The 26,124-nt window shown below is 40.6% G+C and overlaps 1 protein-coding gene across 1 annotated transcript in view; it reads right to left on the minus strand.

Moving 5' to 3' along the window:
* The window catches only part of LOC126256974 (solute carrier organic anion transporter family member 74D-like), a 90,387-nt gene that overhangs the window by 16,920 nt on the left and 47,343 nt on the right, over positions 1–26,124 (minus strand). The window contains exons 6-8 of the mRNA XM_049955525.1: positions 6,560–6,724; positions 6,083–6,208; positions 1,006–1,069 (exon numbers count right to left, since the gene is read on the minus strand). Of these exons, the coding sequence (XP_049811482.1) occupies positions 1,006–1,069; positions 6,083–6,208; positions 6,560–6,724 (355 nt within the window). The remainder of the gene's footprint in view (positions 1–1,005; positions 1,070–6,082; positions 6,209–6,559; positions 6,725–26,124) is intronic.

Consider the following 26,124-nt stretch of genomic DNA (forward strand, 5'->3'; position numbering starts at 1 on the left):
TTGATGACCGCATGACACAATGCCTTATGCCTCGCCTGGGTCTGCCATCAGTGACATGGGACTGATGATGACTAGAAATATGTTGCCTGATCAGATGTGTCTTGTTACAAATTGTATAGAGTGGATGGACATGTACCGGTATGGAGACAACCTCATGGACTCTGCATGTCGGCAGGGTACTGTTCAAGCTGGTGGAGGCTCTGTAATGGTGTGAGGCATGTGGAGTTGTAGTGATTGTAGTGATATGAGAGCCCTGATATGTCTAGATATGACTCTGATGGGTGACACATATGTAAGAATCCTGTCTGATCACCTGCATCCATTCATGTCTATTGTGCATTCTGACAGACATGGGCAATTCCAGCAGGACAATGTGACACCCTACAAATCCAGGAACATTGTTCTGAGTTTAAACACTTCCACTGACCACCAAAATTCTCAGACTCGAACACTACTGGGAATATCTGGGATGCCTTGCAACATGCTGTTCAGAAGAGATCTCCACCCCCTCATATACTGACGGATTTATGGACAGCCCTGCAGGATTCATAGTGTCAGTTCCCTCCAGAACTACTTCAGACATTATCAGAATACATGCCGTGTTGTGCTGTGGCACTTACGTGTGCTCACAGTGGCCTTACACAATATTAGGAAGCGTGTACCAGTTTCTTTGGCTCTTCAGTGTACATCTGTATTCTAAACTGAAGTCTTGCTTTGTTTGGTTAGATAAAGTTGCTTATTTGTTCCCCACCAGGTCTAGTACAGTACATCTGCTACTAACATTTTGACTACTATCAACCATGAATTAGTATGATAAATCATACAGCATTTTCACTGTTGTTGGTAAAGAGAGAAATATTTACCAATGTTACTCTGTTTCTTTGACAAACAAAACCAAACCAAAATTAAATATTAGTCTGAGAAATACAAATCAAAATTTCTGTTGTAGCACATTCATAGATAAATGTTAACACTTTAGATACCATTAATAATTTTCCTTCTTACCTTCCTATTTCAAGTCCAGCAAAATCATCCATTGGACAGCCAATAAACATTAATATCCCCATACCTGTCAGAAATAAAAAGAAATAGATAACATGTATATAGCTATAAGTATAAGAGATTCATTTCTCCATCTTACAGTTAATTAATTATACAGAAATATAACATCAGAGATTGAGCTTTGCTTCTCTAATAAGAGCCGCTATGTTTGTAATATCGACAATATATTACTAACCACATTTGCGAATTTCCTTTCTTTTTGAACAGTCTAAATCTGTATTGATACTGTGTTTCTGTCAGGTAAATCTATTAACGATCACTAATTGACCATTTGGCTCTCACACTTCGTGAAGGAAAGGTATCAGTGTGCGGAAAGTTAGGGAAAACATTTCCAATGCAGAATCATCACACAGAAGATGTTGCGAGGAAAGCAAACCAAAGACTGCATTTTACTCGCAGGACACTTAGAAGCTGCTGACAGCTACACTTTTCTATCCCCTGCTAATGTTTCTGTGTGGTATGATATCCGACCAGACAGGATTGATGGAGGACAACAAAAATGTTAAAACAAGGGCTGCTCATGTTGCAAAGTAGGGGAGGCAGTGTCACAGGCATGATATGTGATTTGGAGTGGCAATCATTAAAGCAAAGGTGCTTTGATATCTTTTCACATAATTGCAATCATCATCTGTCTCCTCTGAATTTAAAAATATGTTATTCACTCCCACCTACACTATGTGATCAAAAGTTTCTGGACACCAAAAACATATTTTTTATATTAGGTGCCTTGTGATGCCACCTACTGCCAGGTACCCCATATCAGCGACCTCAGTAGTCATTAGACATCATGAGAGAGCAGAATTGGGTGCTCCACGGAACTCACGGACTTTGAACGTGGTCAGGTGATTGGGTGTCACTTGTGTCATACATCCGTGCACAAGATTTCCACATTCCTAAACATCCCTAGGTCCACTGTTTCTGATGTGATAGTGAATTGGCAACATGAAAGGACACATACAGCACAAAAACCTACAGGCCAACCTCATCTGTTGACCGACAGAGACTGCCAACAGTTGTAGAGGGTCACAATGTGTAATAGGCTGACATCTATACAGGCCATCACACAGGAATTGCAAACTGCATCAGTATCCACTGCAAGTACTATGATAGTTCAGCAGGAGGTCAGAAAAATAGGGTTTCATGGTCAAACGGCTGTTCATAAGCCACACATCATGCCAGTAAATGCCAAACAATGCCTTGCTTGGTGTAAGGACCACGAACATTGGATAATTTGACAGTCTAAGGTGGGCCAACACCATACTGAATTCCAGCATGTTGTGTGGAGTGATGAATCACAATGTGGCAATCTGATGGCAGGGTGTGTGTATGGTGAATGCTGGGTGACTGTCATCTGCCAGTGGGTGTGGTGCCAACAGTAAAATTCGCAAGTAGTGGTGTTATGGTGTGGCCATGTTTCTCCTGGAGGGGCTTGCAACCCTTGTTGTTTTGCATGACACTGTCACAGCACAGGACTACATTGATGTCTTAAGCACCTTCTTGCTTCCCACTGTTGAAAAGCAATTTGGGGATAGCGACTGCATCTTTCAACACGGTCCAGCATCCATTCATAATGCACGACCTGTGGCAGAGTGGTTACATGACAATAACATCCCTGTAATGGACTGGCCTGCACAGAGTCCTGACCTGAATCATATAGAACACCTTTGGGATGTTTTGGAATGCTGACTTCACCAACTGACATCAGTACCTCTCCTCAGTGCAGCACTCTGTGAAGAATGGGCTGCCATTCCCCAAGAAACCTTCCAGCAGGTGACTGAATGTATGCCTGTGACAGTGGAAGCTGTCATCGAGGCTAAAGGTGGGCCAACGTCATACTGAATTCCAGCATTACTGATGGAGAGCACCATTAACTTCTAAGTCATTTTCCGCCAGGTGTCCAGATACTTTTGATCACATAGTATACATAGGGAGAAATCATAATAGTAGGAAATTAAGGCACATCACATCTTGTGTGATAAGATTTAGGTGTTATTTTTCCCACTGCTGTTCAAGAGTGGAACAGTTGAGAAATAGTGTGGGAGTAGTGGGCACTTGGATATGAATTGCAGAATAGTGATCGAGATATAGATTAGGTGGCTGAACCTTCACTTGGTGTCCCCCAGCCAACCATGTCATACGACTTTGCTTTTTACTGAATCAGTCAAGTAGCTTTTATACTTGAAGCAGAAATCAATACTATGAGAGCTACTATACATTTTTATTGCCAAAGATGTATAGGATGTACATCATGTTAGGAAGAGCAACTGTGATGCTCTGCTGGGTATGCTCAAATTTCTCTAATTTTACAGGCATAATAATTAGATGAGTTGTATAAGTAAGACTATTGACACACTGCTGGGTATGCTCAAATTTCTCCAATTTTTCAGGCATAATAATTACATGAGTTGTATAAGGGAGGAAGTAATATGATTGTTAATGCATCTTATTGCATGAACTCTTAGAATTTGCTGAGCAATCCTTTATGCGATGCAGAGCATCTTTTCTATTGCATCTGTCACTGGATACTTCTGAACATTTCTCAGATGTTTCTACATTCCCAAAACAAACCATAGCTGATACGGGGAGCTATATTAATCTTTTTTAACTCTTGAATCAACCCAACTTGTTAAGGATTCCACATCTTTCACTGATACTCAAGAATGAGATATGGTTCAAATGGCTCTGAGCACTATGGGACTTAACATCTATGGTCACCAGTCCCCTAGAACTTAGAACTACTTAAACCTAACTAACCTAAGGACATCACACAACACCCAGTCATCACGAGGCAGAGAAAATTCCTGACCCCGCCGGGAAAGAATGAGATAGATGGGTAATTTATTTTGTAGGCAGTTCTATTTTAGTGACAATATCACTTCATTATCCTAATGCAACCAATTTTTATACACATACACACTCCAAGAATAATCTCTCAGACACATACTTTCATTATCTAACAAATCATGTATGTACATTATTACCAGTAATGGTTTTACAACACTTCCTCACACTAGACTCATATCTAAGAGATACCCTTTGAAAACAATGAACCAAGTTATGTTTGATAAGTAGGCCTCCAAGCTAATCATATATCTGGCCTAATATTTGATAAGAACTTCATCTGGGTACCAGATAGCAGTGTGGAACTATTATAAAAAGTTTCTGGAAATCAGGAAAATGTAACCAACTTGAGCCATTCCCTGGGTTGCCATGTTGCCATGTGCATCTTTTGAACCAAAACGGTGAACTGAGTTTCACACAACTGGTATTTGTGGACTCTTTATAGACTCTTACCTGGAAAATATTCACTCTCTCTCTCTCAAAAAAAAAAAAAAAAGAGCAAAAGCATCAGGACACCTGTTTGTCAACATTAATCCATGACTCACCTTTATGATGGGTGAACTCTGATGGGGATAATTTCAATAAGGTGTAAATGTCTGTGGAAGAATGGCAACCCTTTCTTCCTCAAGAGCTGACACTAGAGAAGACACTGATGTTGGCTGCTGGGTTCTAGAGCAAAATCAATTCTAACTCATTCCTAAAGTGTTCTATTGAGTTCAGATTGGGACTTTGAGCATGCCATTTCATTTTAGGAGTAGTGTTGTCTGCATACTACTGCATCATGTCATGCTGACAGATACAGTCATCGTATCTGAACTGTTCCATTACTGTATGTAGTACACAATGTAGCACAATTTGTTTGTATCCTTCCACTTGTAGCATCTCCTTCAGCACAATAATGGGACCCACCATAATTACAAGAAACATCCCATACCATAACACCACCTCCTCCACACTTTACTGTCGACACTACAAATGATTTCAGGCAACATTCTTCAGCCATTTGACAAACCCAAACTATCTCATGGGATTACTACAGGGTATAGCGCAACTCATTTCTTCAAATCATCAGTCATTAACTGTCCAGTGGTGTCACTATTTACACCACCTTAAGTGTTGCTTGGCATTGACTACAGAAGTGTGCTGCTGGACCATTGTACCACATTCTTTTTAACTTCCGACACATATTAACTGTGTGAAGTGAACTGCTGGTAGCACTTTGAAACTCACAAGTGATTCCTTCTACTGATTTCATGTGGCTTTTAATAATGCCCATCCCCACAAATGCTTGACACTCTCTGTCTGTCAAAACATGAAATCTTGATTTAGCTGTGGCAGTTCCTTCAAATTTCTACTTCACAATCACATCGACAGGCAGGCAGCTTTAGAAGGGTTGAAACATCGCTAAGTGGTTTATTGCTAAGGTGACATTCGATGACTAGTCCACATTAAAAGTCACTGAAGTCTCCTGACTGACTCATTATGCTGTTAGTGTGTCTCTACTGACAACACAATACTTCCCGCCTCCTTCTATATTAGCAGGTCTGCCCCTTGTGACACTGGGTGGCCAGTTCTGTATCACATACGGGTGTCTGGATACTTTTGATCTGATAGTGTAATTTAGCAAGCACGCTGAATATGAGTTTGTGCAACTGTCCACAAATCTTTGTTAAAAACTTCATACAATCATCTTCTGATGGATCATGGGGTGATAGCTGTTACTGTATGTATATGCAGTAGATATGAGTCTTTCAGCTGTATTTAAGGTCTTATTTTCATTACTACAGATTTTGGTGTTCCATTACCCTATCTTGAGGCTCCTCTATGACACCAGGTGGTGGTCATATGGATACCAAGTAATCATTATTATAGACAAATGTAAGAAATTGATGTTCACTATGCTGAACCTGCAATGCTGTTCATGGTGTGAACAGTGGCAGTACATCAACTGGTCTGTTGGCAGAAAGTAGAAAGAGCCCATCACAGCTAGAAGCGATTTTAGTATTTTTTTTAAGTACCGTGATATGTAGAAGAGTTACTGCTTCTCTTTTACTGATGTCTGGTGTTGGAGTGTGCAGTACCTGTTTAAGTAAATCTAATGTGTCTGATTTCAGCAGTGCATTTAAAACAGAGAAAAAGCTATTGCTATATTTGTTTCATTACTCGTTTTAGTACCTACCAATGGCATAAACAATGGCAGTGAATGCTATCCACGCAGCAACGAACCTTGCATTTGGCTTTATGCGAAGTATGAATACACCACTGATGATGATACCAAGCCCCATCACAAGGATTCCTCCAAGACCTGAAACATATTGCACTGATAAGTATACAATATTCTAATGCACTGGAAAACCACGTAAAAAAAAACAAAGTTGTATTAAGTATATTGTACAGCAAACTGAAATTAGTAAAGTAAACAAATGTGCAACACTATTATAGATTTGTCGAAAGAAGATTCCAAACACCTAGCAGCACTTTTGCTGGCTTTCAACTGCAAAGCACAAATGCCTGCATTTGAAAACAGTATTCATCTAATGAGCTATGGTTGAGACAGGTATACAAGGAAGCCATGCCCCCATTTGCAATTGTCAGGGATCTTCTTTCGCTGACTCTACTATAGTATTCATAGTTGAGACCTTAATCATTTTCCTACCTGATATCATGTTTGCAGTATGTGCTGCTAACCTGAACTGGCTCTCAAGATATTTTGGCAGAAAGGTGTAGAGACCAGCAATTGGCAAAATATGCAGCACACTACTTGCTGTGCGGAACATCAGTATATCATTCTTCAGCAGTCGCTTCACAGCCTTTGGAAAGTCTGTATGCAAAATGAAATAATGCAGTGGTGATGGTTCATATATTTGCCAAATTATTTATGGTACTTGTGAAGCAAAACTATGAAATAAATAATTGTCATGTAATTGTAATGAAACTTCTTTACTAAAACATAATAGTACAATGATAAACTTACACAAATAAGTCAAAATTAAAAGCTCAAACGAAAATAAAGGTGGCCAAAGTTTCTAATAATGAACTCTGAAATGTGAGTAATGGTAACATCCAGAAGTAAATCGCAAAATGAATAATAATAATAATAATAATAATAATAATAATAATACCTCTAATAATTCTCAGATCATGATAAGTGAGGTTCGTTATTACCAAGCAGAAAAGGAATGTAACAGAAAGCAGATAATGAATTACAGAAGGTTGCACTCTTGTCCCTTTTGCTTGTCATGACTAGTGATAAGACTGATATTCTTTCCTATACCAGCTTTTCCATCTTAACTTATTCTCCTAGTACCTTCTCTCTGCTGCCCTTCCAAGCAGATTTATATCCTTTTGAGCTTCTATCATAATAAACAGTACCGTACTCTATTTCTGTGTCTCAGTAACTCAGAGGTGAGTTATAACATTTATTCAAGCAAGCTACTGACTTCCATTGGATTCATTTTACAAAACATTGCCTATAAACGAAATACAGGAATGCGTTGTTGCTACCATTGATTATGGAAGGCTTGTTGCTATGGTGGATGAGGGAGAGAAGGGATGCACTGTAGCCAGATTTACATCCCCCCCCCACCCATATGATGTCATGCAGCTTTGCCAGATTTACACCACCACTCCTAGCTCACTTCCATATCCAAGATGACGACTTGTCCTAGGTACTCCATCTATGTCATTTCCATGAGAGTCCTGTAGTGCAATCAATCTAGAATGTTCTCGGTTCAAGTCCTGTCATGTTTAGTCAACAGGATGTGCAGCTTGTGAAAGAATAGAAAAGGATCGTTTGGTATAAAACCACACTAACCGATATAAATGCATTCTCCAGGAAGCTTACAGGTGATGCTGGACTTTGGCAATGTGTTCATAGACACACCAAAGAAAATAACCCACAAATGTATGTATTGTTAGACAAAACATCCATCCATTTACATTACATCCTGTACTTTGTGGTGAAGGATTAAGGTGGAATGAGTCTGGCTGGGGTTGGGCAAGCATAGGCTTATAATTGATAGTTCCATTATTGAACAATATATTATTTGGATATCAAGTCTCTGAACTCCAATTCAATTTCAAGAATAATAATTTCAGGAATCTGCTGACACAAGAGACTAAAACAATATGCCAATCCAACAGAAATACAATAAGCTTATCTCACAATGAGCAAAAATAATACACAACAGGACTTATGCTAAAATACATCCATTCATTATATAAATACAATAATTTTGTTTGCATCTCAAATGACTGCAAAAGAGGGCTCCAGAATAAAAGGGCAACTTGTTTCCACCCCTGATTAACTCTGCTAGTGGGTATCAAACAAAAGAATGAACCAGCTTCTGATAATTAATAACTTTAGAAGGGCACACTGAAATAAATCAGGACAGTCTGCTGGTTCACTGTAATTATCTACTATCTAATACAATCAAAACCTGGCTCCTACAGAAACACAACCACACAGAACTACAACTACTACATCAACTACAATAAAATGCAGATAAATGAAAGATGCAATAACAGAAAATTCGGTAAGCAAAAGACACAATAACTTATTGCTAGTCCACTGCCATCTAACAGTAGCCTTGCCATATTTACAATTATACAATCAAAATATTAGACTCTATGGCAACACAGACTCACTGTGCAAACCAGTTAGAAGTAGTCCTGGTACAATCATACTACTCAATGTCCTTATCATGTTTTCATGAAACAACAAACCTACTTCACTTATTCTGCTGCACACTGCCACATTATGATCTAGTTAGGCTAATGCTGACAACTATCTCTGCTTGTGAATACCAAATGTGGCCCACGAAAGCATATGCCATTTTGCGTTCTGCACTTTATTGCTGTAGTGAAAGTCTCCATTATATTTCCTCACTGATGTCTTTCCCTGGAAGCCAACAAGATGACGCCATCTTTCACCCAATTTGACGTTGTGCATGTTACAACCTGACATACCCAATGCTGACTGTTCTGCATTGCTTCTGTTTTCATGCTTCTTGCACTTCCTTGGCACTTTCCTATCCAGTGTTCCCACTTCCTCTCCATATAGCAGCCTGACATATTCCCTGTCACACTTTTGCAGCTCAGATTGCCATGACATTGGCTCCACCATTTGCCAGCACAAGCTGCCTCTAATGTGATTTCAATGCTTGTACTGTCTTGCACGACCAGCTGGTTGGGTGGGAGCACCAATGTGCTCCAAATTTCAGTTTCCTTCCATAACTTGGATATTAACAATTTATATACCTTGCTTAGCAGCAATTTTTACAAAGTGGTGGGTTTTGATGGTTCATGGCTGACTCATTTGAAATTTAGAGAAAGATTTTTCAGTTGTGGTGGATGATTCTGTTGTAGGTAGACTCCATATCCTAATATGAGCTGTATGACAAGCACAGTGATTTATCACTACGTCCAGGCAAAGTTCTGCAACATAGTTCCCTCCCCAAGCTGCCAAGCTGACGACAACTCTGGTAGGTGAAAAGAGAGACATTATACATTATAGAAACCTCTGGCAATGTCTCATTTGGGTATGGAACTGATTACAGTTACCTACATTATCCATTTCAGTTAGAGCCTCTGGTGGAAAGAGTATACAGATTGAAACAGTGTTAAAAACCACTCTTACCGTTGGTATCAGAGAAAGATTTTTGTAAGTTAATGATTAATGTGATTTTTGAAAAGACGATGGAGAATATTAGAAAACAACATAACATTAAATTAGTTGTTTGATGGTCATAGGGAGGCAAAAAAATGTGATTGCCAAGTCAAATTTTAAATAAGCTGTCATCTTCCATGAAGAATTTGTCACTCTGGAGATGACAAATATTTATACATTTTATGAACCATGTTCATGTTGATATGTGTTTATTGGATCTGTTAAGCTTCACATGTACCATTTTCATTTTGAGTTTGCAAAATCCCATTTTGAAGACCTGAAGTTGCATTGTATGGATGTAGACAGTTTCAATTACTGGGTGAAGAGCTGTGACCCATATGAAGTGATAAGGTGTCATCTTAAAGCATTTAACAAGTTCAGATATGAAGCTGATAATCCATATGACATAATGCCAGCTAATAATGTTATCAGTTTGATGGAAAATGTGGCAAATTAGTCATAGATTGTGGAGTCTGTAGATCTACAAACTAAAATTTTCACACACAGCACATAATCAGGCACCAGGCTGGCTAAGGGTGTACAAAGTGCTGCCACATGAACTTTTATATGAGGACAAGCTGAGAAGTAATGCCTCCAAATTTTTTTCTGTTCTCGTAGGCCCATTGGTTGAGGTATTACATATCACCTATATTTCACAGTTAACTCTTCCACTTTTGTGGCACAAGTTGCGAACCTCTGCTGCTTGAGGGCTCCAAATTGCAGTGTTTAACTTGATGGGGGTGTAACATAACTATGTCTGTGCATGAGGTAGAGCGTGCTGTAATCAAGCTTCTAAAAGCACAAAACGTTCCTCCAACTGAAATCCATAGAAGAATGAAAGCTGTGTATGGTGGTGATTGTATAAATATCAGTAATGTGTGATGTTGGGTTGTTCGTGCACATAATGAAGGAAACAGCATGCTAACTTCAGAGAGTGGACAACTGTGTACAGCAGCCTATGAGACTTATTGGAATCAGATTAATGAACTCATCAGAAAAAATCATCAGGTAACACAAACTCAGCTCTCAGGTAAATGTGTATCACGAGAGCTTATACAAGCCATCACTGCAGAACTGCGGTACAGAAAACTGTAAATGTTAAGTGCCTTGAATGCTCACTCCTAACATGAAACAGAGGAGATTGGACATCTGTCAGCAATTTACTTTGCATTTTGAACAAGAGGGTGATGGATTTCTTAACAACATTGTAACAGGTGATGAAAGCTGGGTTCACGATTTTGATCCCAAAAACAAGCATCAGTGGAGTTCTGCCACAAAGGATCTCCAACACAAAAAAGTTCAAGACCATGCTATCAACAGGCAAAGTTATGCTCAAAGTGTACTGGGATATTCAAGGTGTTGTGCATTTGGAATTCCAGCATAAAGGCATCAACATAAACTCTGCAAGGTACTGCAAGACCCTCAGAAAACTGAAAGCATGAGTTTGAAGAGATTGTCCATGTATAGAGCACCCTCTTCCTCAGCATGACAACGACATACCATACACGAGTGCTGCAACATCTGTAACAATCTGATGCTTTGGGTTCACTGTCATTGATCATCCTCCATACAGTCACGACTTGGCAACACTCAATTTTCATGTTTCCAAAGCGTAAAGAACACTTTGGAGGGCCACCTTGATAGTCATGAAGTATTGCAAGCAGAGGTGAGGTTGTGGCACTGTCAGCAAAATCAGACTTTCTGCACTGATAGTATCAACAAACTGGTCTCCAGTTACGAGAAATGTGTTCGGTACCAGGGTTGGGAAATAAATATGTAGGCATGAAGATTAAAGCTATAGGATTTTAATAAAGTTTGTGTTATTTAAAAACCTGTATGAGTTGTCACATAAAAAAATTAGGTGGCATTACTTTTCAGCATGCCCTCGTACAAAATTTGTCTATGTGGAATAATACGATTTGTTTTTCAAAGAGAGCTAGAAGGCAGGATTTGTGTGTGTGTGTGTGTGTGTGTGTGTGTGTGTGTGTGTGTGTGTGTGTTTGTCACCCAGCTTAGATGTTGTTGAGATGCTGCCGCATGGAAAAGTAGAAGTGAGCTGTAGCATCGTCATGAAGTTGCCGCATTATCCTTCTTACCACCAAAGGCACATCTTCTGGTAGAGAAGACAGGGTCACCTGCGATGTGCCTCACCTATGAGGTGTTGTGGATGGATGGCAGATTCCATGAGGCAATCTCCAATAATCCCTGTCCACACATTGAAGTTGAATCAGTGCTAGCAGTCTGCTGCCACCACCTATGGGGATTATCCATAGCCCACAGTCATGTGTTGTGAAAGTGGTAGTACTGCTCCTTGTAAAGATAGTCTTATCTGTGAATAGCATGGATGACTGAAATCACAGCGCCATTGTGGATTGTATGACAAAATCATTTCCACAGAGGCAAGTCCTTAGGTAATAAGGCTTCGTAAGTGATAGAGATACTGGCTGTTGTCATGGACACCGTCTGCTGGCTTACCCCATGTTGGTGGGACCATATGCCTGCTGCTGGTACCCGGGTCATATTCTAAAATGTTCAACACCTGTTCTTCCAAGGTGTGTGCGCGTCCAACATTCATCTTTAGCCATTCTTGTAAACAAGCCTGTCTCACACGAATGAGAAAACACTGTTTGAAACAGTATATGGTGTGGTTACTGATCAGTGAGGATAATCGTACCGAATACTTGCGCACCCTTCTCCATTTGACTGTCCACATGTAAAGAGCATGTCAGGCTGTACCTAGTTAGTATATCGGACTATCATCTCTGATTCTTACACTACACAACACATGTCCACAACAGACTGACACTTGGTCCTATTTGAGCGATTTGATGTGAAAATGGCATGCCATGGAACTGCATGGACATTTCAAGTGATCCAACATGAAAGAGTGTGATGTGGGTACCCTGTTGTGCAGCGTGCAGTGCAGCCACGGTAGAAATGCCGAGTGGGATGTGCCAGCTGCTGTGAAATATTTTTCATCCAATTTTAAGAAACTTTGTTTGGTGAAGAAATTGATTCTTTCATATCTTATGTCCTGGTATCTTTGCTCAATAACAGATTGAATTTATTTTTGTCATTTGTCATACCTGCTGTGCTGCATAAAATTAAGTAAATCATAGCATGAAATTTTAAGAGTCTGCAGAGGTTAGAATGCCTTGTATAAACTTCATGTATGGCTCATTTTGAGTCATACATTAAAGTGTATAAAATATAGCTACTGAGATGTGGAAGTACATTGCACACATTAATATTTACAATTTCTGTGTTGGCTACTTAGCTTTAAACTAACCCATCTGTTGTTATGTAACAAAATACACTGAAGAGCCAAAGAAACTGGTACACCTGCCTAATATCGTCTAGGACCCCCTTGAGTACGCAGAAGTGCTGCAGTATGATGTGGCATGGACTTGACTAATGTCTGAAGTAGTGCTGTCCATAAATCCATAAGAGTATGAGGGGTTGGAGATTCTTCTGAACAGTACATTGTAAGGCATCCCAGATATGCTCAATAATGTTCATGTCTGGGGAGTTTGGTGGCTAGCAGAAGTGTTTAAACTCAGAACAACGTTCTTGGAGCAACCCAGTAGCAATTCCGGACGTGTGGGGTGTCGCATTGTCCTGCTGAAGGTGCACAATGGACATGAATGGATGCAGATGATCAGACAGGATGCTTATGTACGTGTCCCCTGTCAGAATTGTATCTAGACGAATCAAGGACCCCATATCACTCCAACTATAGACGCCCCACTCCAATACAGAGCATCCACCAACTTGAATAGTCCTCTGCTGACATGCAGGTCCATGGATTCATAAGGTTGTCTCCATACCCGCACACGTCCATCTGCTCGATACAATTTGAAACGAGAGCCTTCCGACCAGGCAACATGTTTCTAGTCATCAACAGTCGGGTTCGCAACTATTCACTCATGTAAGACGACGCCTGGATCGGAAACAGCAGTGAAGCGGATGCCCCGTAGTTCTGATGGGTGTGGGCGCCGCCCTCATGGACATTACTGCCCTCCTGAGCGTGGAGCTAAAATGCTAATACCCACAGAACATTCCCACTTGCCTGGTGTGCTTTCAATAATCGAAACCAACACTGTCAAAGATCTGTTATCATTAACTTGAAGTGGGCGTACCTTCCTTGGAACGCTCTTCTACGACTTTTTTTGCTCCTTATCCTCTAAGGCATCGTTCTTTGCCGTTTGTCCCCATTTAGCGAAATCAGCCTATATATACAGCATTATGTATTTGCACACTGTGTGTGTGTGTGTGTGTGTGTGTGTGTGTGTGTGTGTGTGTGCGTGTACACTCAAATCAACTTCACCACCTGCATAATATTTCACAAATGTATTTGTGCACTGTGTGTCTCTGTGTACTCATATGAATCAGTTGTTAAACAGCGTCATGAAACGAGGTGAGCGTGTAGTGACATTAGGTTAGTTTTTTCCAACTGCTAGCCACAAGTCAGCTTTGTTTTCCTTCTATTATTAAAACGTATGATTTAAGTCTCCCTGCCATATAAGTGTTCATTGCCTATGCTCTTATGGGTGGCTGGATTTGTGATTGGGCGGCGAAAAAAGACGTCAGCTCGGGTTGCTCAGCGAGCGTGCTGAAAGAAATTATTGTGTGACATCCGAGAAGTTATTTCAACCAACTGAGAATGTCACCAGTACAGTTCACGCTTCTTCTTAATGGAGTTAACAGTGCGACAAATATGCTGCACTGTAATACACTGCCATGAAAACGAGACAGATGGAGAGAAAATAAGTAAACTGTTTACTATTTGAAACGTAATCGCCGTAACTGTTGGTACATAACCCCACTATGAGACAAGATCGTCAATACCTTCCTGGAAAAATGTTTGTGGTTGTCTACGGAACCATGACTGTACCCAAGCGTGAACCTCTTCGTCCAAAGCAAATCGACGGCCACGAATGTCTTTTCCAGGGCTACGAAAATATGGAAATTTCATCGAGACTGTATGGGAGGGTTTCCAGCGAAACTTCAACAGTGTAGTCAAAACAACCTTGGCAACGTGCGCTCCTGGGTACAGTTTTGCTTCCGTAGGAAACCGCAAACATTTTCCATGAAGGGATGGACCGTCTCGTCTCACAATAGGGTAAATGTGCTAACAGGTAGGTGGATTACTTTCGAAATAATATAGTTTTGTCTAAGGCGCTGCAGTCATGGGCTGTGTGGCTGATCCCGGCGGAGGTTCGAGTCCTCCCTCGGGCATGTGTGTGTGTGTGTGTGTGTGTGTGTGTGTGTGTGTGTGTGTGTTTAGGATAATTTAGGTTAAGTAGTGTGTAAGCTTAGGGACTGATGACCTTAGTAGTTAAGTCCCATAAGATTTCACACACATTTGAACAATATACAGTTTACTTACTTTTTACCATCTGTCTCTTTCTCATTTGACTGCCCATTATATATTTCGTTCCAAATTCAACACTTAAGAAATTTCTTCCAATTTTTTGTGATGTCAGGACATTTGTGAATGTGATATGTTCCTGTAAGGACAGAGAAATTGATATTGAATAAAGAATTCAACTTACGTGATTTGTGTAGCTTTTCGTCCTCTGCACAATCTTCCTTACAAAGGAATCCGCATAAATCTAATACTGAAGTTTTGTCTTGGATATGTGGATTGTTCAGCATCCAGATGTTTTACTTGGCTCTTATTTTTTATTCGTGTATGCGTTGCTAATGGAATGAGTTTTAGTCTGCAGTTCAGACATTGTTAATGCACCAATGTTCAGATCGCAAAGGACGGCATAAAGTACAGTGAAACATCGCTGTTTATTTTTGTAGTCAACATCACTGAAAATCCAGAAACACCTACGCATAGAATACACGTCCATAAAGCGAATAATTCGCTCAGTTTTCCACTTCATATTTAACGTTGCTGACATACTAACGGCATGACATCTAGCCTCAAATCACATGCAACTACTAGTTTCGTGTCACCGAAGTTGGAACAAGCCGAAACTCTTTGGTTTCGACAGCGATTCCGCGCGCCGCGCTTCGCAATGGGTAGCGCAGATTCGAAACTTAGTTTCGCAACCTAGTGACGTCTTCTAAACTAGCCATAACTTGTGTTTTATTTTATTATTGAAAATACTGACGAAAACTGAGTTATCCTTTTCTGCCAGCAGCTATTGTGAAGAAGGTTATTACAGCATGTGTCAAAGTAGTTGTACGGAATCCAGCGATGCAGTAAAAGTGTAGATTAGTTTAGAAATGTGGAGGGGCGGAAACCGGCAGCCGACGAAACACGCTCGCTCAGATTTCACTTTTCGATGCGGCGCGTCGCTGCCTGACGCTCGTCGACGAACCGGTCACGTGATGCGCCGCTCAAGGCCAAGGTCAGTCGCGCTATACGACCTTGGTGGAGGCTTCCTGGCCGGGATGTGGGCCAGAGCCGACCAGCAGCCGGAAACTGCTTGCGAGGGCGGGGCCAGGTGTTGCGCCTGTCTAGACTCGCAGTCTGCTTTTAACTGGTGGCTGCTCTCCGTTTACGCAGTGCAGCGGGTATTCTGTCTATAGGGCGAAAACTTTCCGTAGCGAGAAGTCATCCAAGCTATTCATATTTTAAATTACTGGACTTGGAGGTACTAATTTATAGCACATAGATAGACCTATGTTATGTTTCAGATGTGTCCACGAGACCTGCTACGTGTTCAGGCCCCTAATTGGGAAATGTTTTGTTTATTCGCAACCACTGGGCGCTTTTCGTGTTCGGATTTGAGATACGTTCAAAATATTCCTATAAACCAAAGACAATCATTTAACTGTAAATGAAATTCAAATCGGACTGTAGAACAGAGACATTATCATTTATGTATAGATTAAAAGCGAAGGAGTTTCATGGAGGATACTAAAAGTGGTTATAGTGGGTGGGAGGGGGTGGGGGATCTATGACAAAACTTCACTTTCGAAACATTCAAATACACGGCAATTGCTTCTTGTGTTATACAAGCAACCACCAGTAAACCACCATTAGCTCTTATGACAGCATAATAACAAATAACAAAATGTATTATGCCCACAGATGTCCTTAAGACCTTCTTGCCACCCCCGCCCCCTGGAATCTGGAGTAAAGATTATTTATTCCTTACAGAACTCTCATACACTTCTAGAAATGATTTTCCGTGGTTCCACTAAATCTCTCGTTTAGCCAATTGCAGCGTTACGTGGCTGATCGCAGAGTCACCTAAAAAATTTAGTGCTTGTGGCATGACACGTCTCTAAACTGACCAAAATGGCAATTTTAGAGTCGTTGAACCCATGAATAAATTTCTGTTGACACTGATGTGCCTGAAGATTAAGTAATCTTCATCGAAACCGACAATATTTACAAAAGAAAAAAATCGTTTTGAACTCGCTGTCAATGAAATATCTTTGTCTCTAGTTAACACTTGAGGTTCAGTATAATATATCAATCCCATAAAAAGAGTGAAAAGAATTTCAATTTTGGCGAGTGTGAGGCAAGAAAGCAGACGTAGTTTCTGGAAGACACTGACATGGAATTAATTGGTGGAATTGAAAAAAAGTCTTAGCATGGTATTTTCGGAATTACAACTACACCGTATTACAAGTGAACAACTTCAAAGTGTGAATGGTGAGTTTCTGCACTAGATATGACATCTTGATTCTGTACGAATAGAAAATGTGTGTGGGATTGGGGTGAGATGCGGTTAAGACATGGAAAGGAAAATTTGGGGTCCTGAAGACGAGAGCAGTGTACGTCCAATTCTTCTGCTAATACCATTTCGTGATTGTAACTCGTCTCCTGCCTCATTAACTGTATGTGAAAAGTGAAATTATAAACCACAATTTTTGAAACGGCGTTTTGATTTGCTGGGTAGTTCATCTGACGAGAGATATTCGACCTACGTCAGTGTGTTGAGGTATACATACGCTAGTGCACTAGATTGTTTTACATTTAATCGGAATAGTAAGGAATTCAGATTCGAATGAAATAATCGAGCATGGAAATGCCACATCACCTAAACCACATATATCCTAGAGGAAGTTTTCAGACCCTTCAAATGGAAAAACAAATTAGTGATGATGAAACACCTTAGTTTTGTTGTTGATATTGCGATGTTAGTCTCTAGTGTAGCTAATCTCCAACAACGAGTGGAAGAACTTAACATAGGGAGCTTAAAGGTAGACCTGAAAATCAGTTTTAGCAATATTGAAATGATAAATAACGAACACATGGAACACAAAATTCGCTGACGTAAGTGGAAAGTGTTACACCATAAACGGAACTCTATCAAACTGCTTCTCCGGTATGTCCATGCTTGTGGAATATGTCGATTAAAATTTCATGCTTATGCGAGCTTATTTTCAGAACAGAAAAAAGCCATTGCTACAGATGAATTGCGAGTTCTCGATGGCTATTAGGTGTGTCTTAACATTACTGGAACTTTACACGTGGAGATCGTAACTCGTACGCTTAGCTCATAGTCATCATTCGGGCTTTGAGGAAGACCGAATCATTGGCATGTGGGACATGGGAACATTACGCCGACAGATGGCACAGACAGATGGCTGTAAAACAGTGACTGCAGGCGAAACGGAGTCACGGCAACACCAGAAGATCGTAGGAGTGTTTCACTGGCTCTGACGAACAGGCAGATGACAAGAAATGAAATCCGGGCAGATACACCATGAATCGTCGGGAACAGATTACTGGAAGCTTTGTTGAGGTTTCGAGTTGCCTTGCACCGACTCCTGGAATCATGGTGTAGGGAGCTATTAGACAGGACAACAGGACTGATTTGGTTGTTGAAGGGAGCCTGACTTCTCTTCAGTATACGGTAAGAACGATAAATCCCGTTGTCATACTCTTCATGACCGTGGTACCAAATGGCATATTCCAGCGGGTTAATATAAAACACGACACTGCCATTCACACCGTAAATGCCTTGAGGTGTGTGTACGGATCGATGACTTGCCTGCTCAGTCTCCTGAATTGTCACCCATACAGCATGTGTGGCATGCGATGGGGACGGGTACATGTTCATACCAGCCTCTAGTCAGCAATCTTCATGATGTGGTAAGCATGAAAAAAAAAAAAATTCTCAATATAACATTCAGAGGCCACACATCATACTGATGTTGAAGGTGGACATCAGTTCCGAATCGGATGGAACGTTAATCTTTCAATAGGTGTGATGAACATCTCCACAACATTTGATAAATATCGGACTGGTGTTTCATGGTGTAACTCTTTCCATTTACGTCTGAGTAGTAGGAATTAACAATGACCTGACAGAACCAGCTGGCGAGGTGTTCTACGTAGAAAAGTTGAAGAAAGCGACTGGACGGCCAACAAAAAAACGGGAGAAGTTGTCGGTAGTGCTTCTGATAAAGTAAGATTTGAAAACAAAGCTTACGATACGTCTGAAAGGGAAATATTACAATAAACTTGTAGCACTGATTTTTACTTAAAGGCAGGAGACGTACTTTAGTGCGAAAACCACTTAAAATCTTTGAGCGTTCTTCAGCAAGAAATGGGAAAATGTATACTGGTACCTACTAGGAGAGCCGGCCGAAGTGGCCGTGCGGTTAAAGGCGCTGCAGTCTGGAACCGCAGGACCGCTACGGTCGCAGGTTCGAATCCTGCCTCGGGCATGGATGTTTGTGATGTCCTTAGGTTAGTTAGGTTTAACTAGTTCTAAGTTCTAGGGGACTAATGACCTCAGCAGTTGAGTCCCATAGTGCTCAGAGCCATTTTTTTGAACCTACTAGGAAAGACAGGGAAACAGGTACACGGATCAGCCAATCTACAGGAGTGGAAGACGAAATGATACCTATAATGAAAATAAAATGGAGTTGGGTAGAACGATAATAGGCTGACCACGGAAGTTCTCTGCTAGACCTCAAGAGATAAGAAAAATCTCTCTCTCTCTCTTTTTTAAGTAAGTGTTCTAAGTGGTTTGATCCAGCCGCCACGAGTTACACCTGTTCCTCTCCTGTGTCAACCTCCTCATCTCAGAGTAGCGCTTACACCCAACGTCCTCAATTATTTATTGCATATATTGCAATCTTTGTCTTCGCCTACAGTTTTAACCCTCTACAGCTTCCTCAGGTATCATGGAAGCTATTGCCTGATGCCCTTTAGACATGTCCTATAATCCTGTCCTTGCTTCTTACCATTGTTTTCCACATATTCCTCTCCTCGCCGATTCTGTGGAGAACCTTCTCATTTCTTACTTATGAGACCATCTAATTTTCAACGTCCTTTTATAACGCCACATCTCAAATGCAGTGATTCTCTTATTTTTCAGGTTTTCCCACAGCCCAACATTCATTACTACACAATGCTGTGCAGCAAACCCACATTCTTAGAGATTTCTTCCTCTAATTAAGACCGATGCTTGATACTAGTAGACCTTTTTTGGCAACGAGTGCACGCTTCGGCTGTGCGAGTCTACTTTCTACATTCTCCTTGCTTCGTTCGTCATCTGTTTTGCTTCCAAGATAGCAGAATTCCGTAATTCAGTCTACTTCGTTATCACCAATTTTGAAGCTAAGTTTACCGCTAATTTTATTTCTGATAATCCTCAGTACTTTTATCTTTCTTCGGTTTACTCTCAGTCCATATTCTGTATCCAATAGACTGTTCATTCCATTCAACAGTCGAATCTTGTAATTAGTGTCCTCTCATCGTAAATTTTAATTTCCGTCACTGCTTTTTCGATGTATAGATTGAACAATACCACCGAGAGCTTTTTTGTCTTATACTCAATTTACTCCGAGCGCTTCGTTCTTGGTCTTCCTGTCTTATTTGTCTTTCTTCGTTTTTATACATATTGTATATTACTTCCTTTTCCCTATAGTTTACTCCTATTTTACCGAGAATTTGGATCAGCTTTTACTGGTTTCACAGACATTTTACATCGTCGACAAAATTTTTCTAGGTCGACAAATCCTACGAACGTGCATTCATTTTTTATAAATCTTGCTTCAGTCATCAAGCGGAACGTCAGAACTACCTCTCTCGTACCTTCGGATCTCCTAAAGCCAAATTGATCATCATCTAATATATTTTCAATATTATTTTTTCTTTGCGCTGCACAAAACGTAAGGATGATTTATTCTGTGGCTGCCCTGTAAGAGGGAAACCGACTTGCGTAATTTGGAGCAACTCAGATCCTCTTCCTTTGAAGTCTACGCGCAGAGCAAAGCTTGCTTTCTCCTTTCTTCCCCGTTCTCTTACCCTCCCCTCCCCCCATTACTACTAAAATGTTTCATGAAAAACATAAGAATAATGTTTGCGAAATGCATACGCCCGTCCACGTGTTCCGGCTAGACATAGACTGTTAACCCATCATGCACGTTCATTTCATTCACAACAAATAGTGTATGCAAGGGCAGACCTTGGGGGATGCGGCAGGGGGGGGGGGGGCAGGAGGAGGAGGAAACTCATGTTAGTTTCGCGGTCTTGAGGTTTCACGACAAATGCCTCTGGTTACATTTGTTACTGTTTACATTTGTCCAATGACACGCTCTAGTTTTCTTCAGACTGATAAGGGAACTGATGCTTCGGCCTGTCTGACGGGACAGAATGGGAGTTTGGTTCTTCCGTAAAGGCAGAAACGGGGGGGGGGGGTGAAGGAGATTCAGCAGCTGGCCCCTCCCTACCCGTCACTCGGCACGCCCTTGCTCACAACTTCATATTCAACAGCGTAACGGAATCTGCTTCACTGCATCAAAAGGTATACGTATCTCCGAATTGAAGTCTGCTGTTGCAGTTCGACTCAGGTTTAGACGGAAACAATGCAGTAAAGCAAAAGAGACAAAAAATGAAAAATGCAGGTTTTGTAATTCTTAGGGAGATAGGTTCATAAAGCGGCCACGAGATCACACCAATGTAATAGAATGTCAAGATAGTCAGGCGTTCGACGTCCAAAGAAATCTTCACGTGATACAGTGACTGCTGTCCACTATGTTAATGTGAAGGAGATTGTTATTAAACGCATTCTACAGCCAAAATAATATGGCATCGAATCAAAACGATTGATTGTACCTTCCTGCATACACCGCAAGTTGGCATGCGGAATACAGATTTAGATTGTCCCAACCGTTTGAGATTCGCTAATGTTACACTTGGGAACATATAGGACCACGATAAGTTCTTATGGGGAAGCAACTTTACATTTCACTGAAATGAGTAAATTCAGGACGGCTGCCACATTTGCTGTTCAAAGGAAAAGAATAAAATACTTATTTTTCGATGATTCGTGTAAAAGTTTAACGTAAACTGAGATGCATAGACAGTGTAGAATTCCGTTCGCAGCAAGAATCGTTAAGAACGTATGCTACCTAGTGCTGCTGTCATCTTTCACTCATATCGAGAAGGAAGCTCCACAACACCATGGGGCAGCCCCACATTTCATTTGGGAATCCTAAAAAAGGTTAAAAAATAATTTCACTGATCTGGATTAGTACGAGGATATCCATTACGCAGACACCTTAAATTCCACAGTGAAGTTGATTGAAGTGTAATGTGTCGAAACAAACATTTTCAGGTGGAAGAAAATCTTCTGTGGCTGCGAAACACAATTACTTCACTACAGGTGCGGATATGAGGTTTGCCTGACTCCACCATTTTTAGTAGTATTTCACTTAATAAGATACGGTAAATCCTCCACCGAACGCGTTAGGGAGGAGATACAGCCCAATCAGATGCTCGTGAGCAATACAGCCATTACCACATATATGCCTTTTCTGCATTAACGCAAACGGACGCTGTTTTCAGCAACATATCTAAAACGATATTCTTCACACGGTAGTTTGAACAGCATCTCAGAACGTCACTAGCGAAGTGTTCCTTTTCATCTCATAGAAACACTTTAAAAATCTGCATATTTAGTTTATTTACAACTTTGTAGATGCGTATGTGTATGTTTTTGCGTTATTAGATGTGTCTTATTTTCTAAAATAATTATTATATTTTTTAGAATATGATATCCGGAGGCCGTCACCAATAATAATAATAATAATAATAATAATATAATATAGCGCGCTTCAAACTTAACGTGCAGTGCTCAGTTGAAAATGTGTGAGAAAAGTACGTACAGAAACTTTAAATTTTCGCAGTGTTGTAATACAAATAGTAACGAGAGCTTTGTAGTTGTGCATGTGTTACCGGAAACAGGTGCCTGCCTCAACGTACTTCCTGTGGGGAAGCAGCCTCATGGCTCGCGACCTTCACTGCGACCAAACCGTAACGACCGTCTCTCTGCCCCTAGCTCGTTTCGGCGTTCAACGACAGAGTATGATTTCGCTTCGTATTTCATCCACATTTTGTCCATGAGATGCAAAGCAAGTGCAACACGATCAAGTAAGCAGTTCATATTAAATTAGCGCGAATAATAATTGTGATAGCGACAATAAACATAGGCGTGTCACCTGGCGTGGGACTCACTGGCAACCTGATGCAACTTGTTACCCAAGTGGAGTATAGTAACATCGATTTCGTTGATTTTTGGACAAAATGGCGGCTACTGGGTTTAATATTTCACCTACAGATAAGGTCCTGTGAAGAGAGTAAGATCACGAAGGGGGGAGGGTTAGGATTTGGCATAGCATGAGGTAGATTCTGGAATTGATCACGTTTCTAAACAGGGAATACAAGGCTGAAGTCTGACCTAGTGGGCGTTCACTACTTCATGCAGCCATGTCACACGCCATACTCGAAACTACGTAATATTACACTACGCCATAAACAATGTTCACATTTCTTAACAATCAGTTGTAGTGGTACAGTTGAATGGTTGATAACGATTTCGACGCTTTTCATTTCATTTCAATGGAGGTGGCAAGAATGTTGTGAACGGAATGCTTTTACTGTGCAAAGGTATGTATTTTGGGCTACAAACTGATCTTTTTTGTGTAAATACCTGTAAATGTGTAGAAAACAAGAAGTAGCCAGTCAAATTTTATTCTCTTTCTATAGAGTGTAATAGTTTCGAACCAACCACTCATCGTCACGTTCCGGAATATTTACAACAGCGTAGATTTTCAGCTTGCGTTGTTTAATATCTATGTCGTGTTCACTTGTATTCGTATTGTGACTATGTTAAAACTCTCTTTTATAGAAATTCTGGATATACTTAGAAAAATGCTTTTGTAGCCTATGTTGTCTGCATTTCCACAGTGGGTGAATGTGTGCAGCTGTAGCTGGACAGTCTCAAGCCAACTTACCTTGAATAAAAACGAATGCTACATGTGGAGATTGAACATTATGCACGACATTACGAGAAGATAACTTTCATCACAGTCACTGTAAGTACCGCAAGTGATTATTTAATGACACGGAGGTTATTTATATTTCTCAAAACTAACAACTTTCAGCCATTTTAATTAAAACATGTTATTGTTTAATATACGCAAAAGATAAAAATGGCGCTTATCTAGCATACACAAGAAGCACCGTTCATATTACAGTGTGCAGGAATTCGGTAGGTTTATATCTCTAAATAAAGAAAACAAAGATTAAAAATTGTCATCAATAAAAATCCTTGAAATAAATGGACATTACCACGGCTTCCAGGATTTATTCTAGACATAATAACTCTTAAAGGTATTGCCATTGCTCCCGACGTAACGATTTTTTGCGTCTATGTATATTATTGTCCAGAGGAAGTAACTGGACGCAGGCAACTGAAATTCAGAAAATTATTTCTGCATTCTCTGTTCGAATGGTTGCTATCTTTACCTTTCTCTGTTCTTTTGTTCACTCACTGCTTTCTCTACTGCATCTTTTATTACACAGTCCATTCTCGTGCAGTGTCCCATCGTATACCTTCCTCAGATGTCTATTTTCTTAATATTTGCCTTTCGTCATTCACATCATTTACTATGACATCATTTCTTATTTGCTCTTCATAAATCACATTTTACACATTCCTCAAATCTCACAGTAAGAAAAGTTCTAAAAGCTCCTCTTTACATCTTCGTTCTTCCCATATCCAAACACCACAATTGTTTTAATTCTAAGTCTCATACGAAATATATAAAATAGACAAGAACAAAGTGGGGCCGGCCGATGTGGAGAGCGGTTCTAGGCGCTTCAGTCTGGAACCGCGCTGCTGCTACGGTCGCAGGTTCGAATCCTGCCTCGGGCATGGATGTGTGGGATGTCCTTAGGTTAGTTAGGTTCAAGCAGTTCTAAGTCTAGGGCACTGAAGATCTCAGACGTTAAGTCCCTTAGTGCTTAAAGCCATTTGAACAACTTGGGGAACAGAACCAGAAACTGTGTGAAAACTCTTGTACGTGCCTTGTCGTACTCTACAGCTGAGTATACTGCCCTGTATGTTACAATAAGGTACGGCCAAACTTTCAGGAAACATTCCTCACACACAAATAAAGAAAAGATGTTATGTGGACATGTATCCGGAAACGCTTAATTTCCATGTTAGAGCTCATTTTAGTTTCGTCAGTATGTACTCCAACGTGATAAAATTGTATATTTTCACAGTCAACATGTGTGGGCTGACGAGAATCCGCACGCAATTGTGCAATCACGTCATCAACCCAGATTTTCTGTGAACGTTTGGGCAGGCATTGTTGGTGATGTCTTGATTGGGCCCCATGTTCTTCCACCTACGCTCAATGGAGCACGTTATCATGATTTCATACGGGATAATCTACCTGTGCTGCTAGAACATGTGCCTTTACAAGTAAGACACAACATGTGGTTCATGCACGATGGAGCTCCTGCACATTTCAGTCGAAGTGCTCGTACGCTTCTCAACAACAGATTCGGTGACCGATGGATTGGTAGAGGCGGACCAGTTCCATGGCCTCCACGCTCTCCTGACCTCAACTCTCTTGACTTTCATTTATGGGGGCATTTGAAAGCTCTTGTCTACGCAACCCCGGTACAAATGTAGAGACTCTTCGTGCTCGTATTGTGGACGGCTGTGATACAATACGCCATTTCCAGGGCTGCATCAGCGCATCAGGGATTCCATACGACGGAGGGTGGATGCATGTATCCTCGCTAACGGAGGACATTTTGAACATTTCCTGTAACAAAGTGTTTGAAGTCACGCTGGTACGTTCTGTTGCTATGTGTTTCCATTCCATGATTAATGTGATTTGAAGAGAAGTAATAAAATGAGCTCTAACATGGAAAGTAAACGTTTCCGGACACATGTCCACATAACATATTTTCTTTCTTTTTGTGTGAGGAATGTTTCCTGAAAGTTTGGCCGTACCTTTTTGTAACACCCTGTATAACTGATATCAACAAACCAAAACATAATTAAGCTAGTCAGTACACAACGAGAAAGAATTATTAATACTGAATCATCCTCAGAACATGTGTCTTTATAAGAATGTTTTGAAATTCCAAGTTCCTCTAAAAGTACATCGGATGAGATTCAACTCCTTTTGAAACCATTAGCACACTCCATGGCCCTTTTCCTCCTATTTCTCAAGAAGATACACTGAAGAGCAAAAATATTATGACCACTGCTCACCGCGAGATTGAATGCAGCCTGGTGGCGTTGCGAGCGTGGCCACCGAGA

Source organism: Schistocerca nitens, chromosome 1, assembly GCF_023898315.1.
Source record: "Schistocerca nitens isolate TAMUIC-IGC-003100 chromosome 1, iqSchNite1.1, whole genome shotgun sequence".
Taxonomy (NCBI): Eukaryota; Metazoa; Arthropoda; class Insecta; order Orthoptera; family Acrididae; genus Schistocerca; species Schistocerca nitens.